Genomic DNA, 3,409 nt, shown 5'->3' with positions numbered 1-3,409 from the left:
TCGAGCTCGCCGTGGGGGTGTCAAATCGCTCTCTTTAGTCTCCCACGAGAGCAACAATAAAAAACCTTGGTACCTAGAGGTCCAAGTAAGCCCTGAACTCGGCCAGGGCGCCGGAGCTTAAGTAGGGCTGAGCTGTGCCGGCTACTCGGGAACGAGGGGAGCCTGCGGTCCAATAGGCGAGCCGTGAGGTGTCCGGTGTCCATGAGCTTCTGATGTTCTTCCTCATGAGCAGTGATGGCAGCATCATCGGCGAATAGCATGTCTCTGATGAAGACTTCACGGATCTTGGTCTTGGCTCTCAGCCTAGCCATGTAAAGCCCCCTGTCAGAATGGCAATGGAGGTAGATTCCTTCAGTGGAGGTCCGGAAGGCATGCTTGATCATGGCGGCGAAATAGATGCCAAAGAGGGTCGGAGCAAGCATGCAGCCTTGCTTCACGCCACTCACATCGAATGGTGTTGATGATGATCCGTTGAACTGGATGACACCCTTATGTGGAAGGACATCCTGACATTCGATCCTTTTAGGACTTTGAAGAGGCCAATAGAATAAAGGCAACATGCTGCAGCTGGTTTTGCTCTCTACATTTCTCCTGGAGCTGATGAAGGGGAAAATCATGTCAATTGTGGATTGTTCTGACCTAAAGCTACACTGCAATTCGGGGTATACCCTGTTTGCCAACTTTTGGAGTTTGGTCAGAACCACTCAAGCAAAGAGTTTTCCCACATACTCAGCAAGGAGATACCTCTGTAGTTGTTGCAGTCACCTTTATTCTTATACAAGGTGATGTTGCAATCACGCATGTCCTGTGGTACTGCACCTCCCTCCCAGCACTGGCAAAGCAGTTTATAAATATGACTGAGATGGGGGCGCTTCCCACTCTTTATGACCGCAGCTGGGGTGCCATCTAGGCCTGGTGCTTTTCCCGTGGGCAGGCTGTCGGTGGCTTTGCTGAGCTCCTCGAGGCTTGGCATTTTGTCTAGTTTTTTCATGACAGGCAGTCGCTCGACGGACTCTAGAGTGGTATTTGAGATGATGGTCTCTCTGCTGTAGAGGTCTGAGTTATGTTCCACCCATCTTTCGATCTGTTTCCTTTTGTCTGTGATGGTCTCACCAAATGCTGATTTGAGTGGACCCATCTTACTGTATGTTGGACCAGTTGCCTTCTTGATTCCATCATAGACCCCCCCGATGTTGCTGGTGTCATCATCCAGCTGAACACCCTCACAAAGTTCAAGCCAGTACTTGTTGGCATAGCTTCTGGCTGTCTGCTGGACCTCGCTTCTGGCTCTACATTTCCTTTTTATCACAAAGCTGATCTCTGTTGCATTTGTCTCAAACCAGCCTTGGGTTTTTTCAAGTCTTCCTACCGAAGACGGAGATCGATGTGTCGTGGATGGTATTGCGATGGTCCCACCTCTGTTCGGCGTTCCCTTTGGGAGATTTCGTCTCCAGTTTATCATCTGGGCCCTTGATTAGCAACTCCACCATGTACTGACACTTGGCCTTAGCCGTGTCAATCCGTGGTTTGCATGGTGGTTTGGCTCAATGCAGCTTCTTAGGCTGGATCCTGAACTTGCAGCAGACCAGCTGCAATTAGCACTGTGGTATGAGTGTGTGTTGAGAATGTTGTACAGCTGTTTTCGACTTGTAAGGATCAGGTCTATCTGGTGCCATTGCTTGGAGCAAGGATGACACTATGACACCTTGTGTTGTGGCTTACTCTGGAAGTAGCTGTTTGTGATACATAGGTCCTGAAGTATGCACACTTCCAGGAGACGCAGGCCGTTGTCCTTCATGCTACCAACACCAAAAGGACCAAGGCAGCTGGGCCAGGAAGAGTGATCTGCACCGACGCGAGCATTAAAGTCGCCGAGGAGGATGAGGCTGTTCGCTGACGGCACTTTCTGGATGGTTGACTGCAGCTGGTCATAGAACTGGTCTTTTGCCTCATGTGTGAAGTATAGAGTGGGGGCACTGACACTAAGAAGGGTGACAGGACCGTCTAAGGTGCAAAGACAGAAGGAGAGAATCCTCTCAGACCTTTCTTTGCCAGGCTCTATCATGCCCAGTAGTGAGTTCTTGACAGCCAAGCCGACGCCGTGTTCCCTGGTCTCGTCGGCAGGTTTAACACACCAGTAAAAGGTGTAGTCCTTCTTTCGAAGAGATCCAATTTCAGCAAGGGGGGTCTCTTGAAGCACTGCAATGTCCACATCCAATCTCAAGGGATTGTTGTTAATAAATGCTGACTTGCGCACATCACTTATGTACATGAGGTGTGTAATCAGACCATTTGTTATGGTCCTTACGTTCCTTATTGCTAATTTCATCTTTGGCCTTCTCTTTGCCTTGTTTTTATTTTCATATTTATTGTTGCTTGATGAATGGGTTTAACAGTCCACCTTTCAGTCTACTTGTAGCCCTAATCCCTACGTACCTAGTAGGGAAGGTGGACTGTACCTAACTGACCGGAGGCTACCCGACGGGCGGTAGCTACCCAATGGGGATACAAAGCCCTCTCTCACTGTCAGGAGTGACCCCTAGCGCCTTGCTCTATGCCAATGGAGCACTGGCTTATAACTGGTATCTGCCTCTCCCCGTGTTTTTGTTGTCCTTTTTCAGAAAACACTCTCCAGTTCACAGGCCTGGGCAAAGCTGTATGGAGGACGTAGTGTTCCCTATGCACTAGGTCCCTCCTATCCACGTCGTCGATGTACTCCCGGAGAAGGGTAGGAGCCCACGCAACTTGGCACCAACGGCGTCGCAGGAGTTGCCGGAACGTAGTAGCGATCCACCTTAGGGACTACACCTCCAGATTTGACCTCAGGGTTTACTCCCGAAGGGGGACTGCCTAGACTACTAGAGGGTTCCCTCTACTCTAAACTGAGACAGGTTGTACTGGATTACAGTATGACAGTAAAAGGATGTACCTGACCAGACATATATACCTAACCTGACACACACATGCATACATATATATATATATATATATATATGTGTGTGTGTGTGTGTGTGTGTGTGTGTGTGTGTGTGTGTGTGTGTGTGTGTGTGCGTGTGCGTGTGTGTGTGTGTCCTTGAGTGTAGTGTGTGTTAATATGTGTGCGTGTGTGCGTTTGTATATGTGTGTGTGTGTTTTATTACATTGTTTTTCATATGGAAACATATACATAAGCATTTAAATACATAGATATATATAGATAGAGATATAGATAAAGATGTATATATATATACATATATATTATACGTATTATGTATATTTATATTCATAAATATATACATATATGCATATATATATATATATATATATATATATATATATATATGTGTGTGTGTGTGTGTGTGTGTGTGTGTGTGTAATATATATAAAAATATATATGTATATATATACACAAAAAACACACACATATACA

The 3,409-nt window shown here is 46.7% G+C and overlaps 1 protein-coding gene across 1 annotated transcript; it reads right to left on the bottom strand.

The window, feature by feature from the left end:
• Positions 1-1,696: 1,696 nt before the first annotated feature.
• On the bottom strand, positions 1,697-2,329 carry LOC138866136 (craniofacial development protein 2-like). The gene has a single exon (XM_070138051.1). It carries the CDS (start codon positions 2,327-2,329, stop codon positions 1,697-1,699), a length of 633 nt encoding a protein of 210 aa, XP_069994152.1.
• Positions 2,330-3,409: the final 1,080 nt, after the last annotated feature.

This window comes from Penaeus vannamei, chromosome 24 (genome assembly GCF_042767895.1).
Source record: "Penaeus vannamei isolate JL-2024 chromosome 24, ASM4276789v1, whole genome shotgun sequence".
Lineage (NCBI taxonomy): Eukaryota > Metazoa > Arthropoda > Malacostraca > Decapoda > Penaeidae > Penaeus > Penaeus vannamei.
This window is presented reverse-complemented; position numbering and strand designations above follow the sequence as displayed.

Excerpts from the sequence above, each read along its gene's own strand:
- LOC138866136 (XM_070138051.1), bottom strand. The coding sequence starts at position 2,329 with ATGAAATTAGCAATAAGGAACGTAAGGACCATAACAAATGGTCTGATT.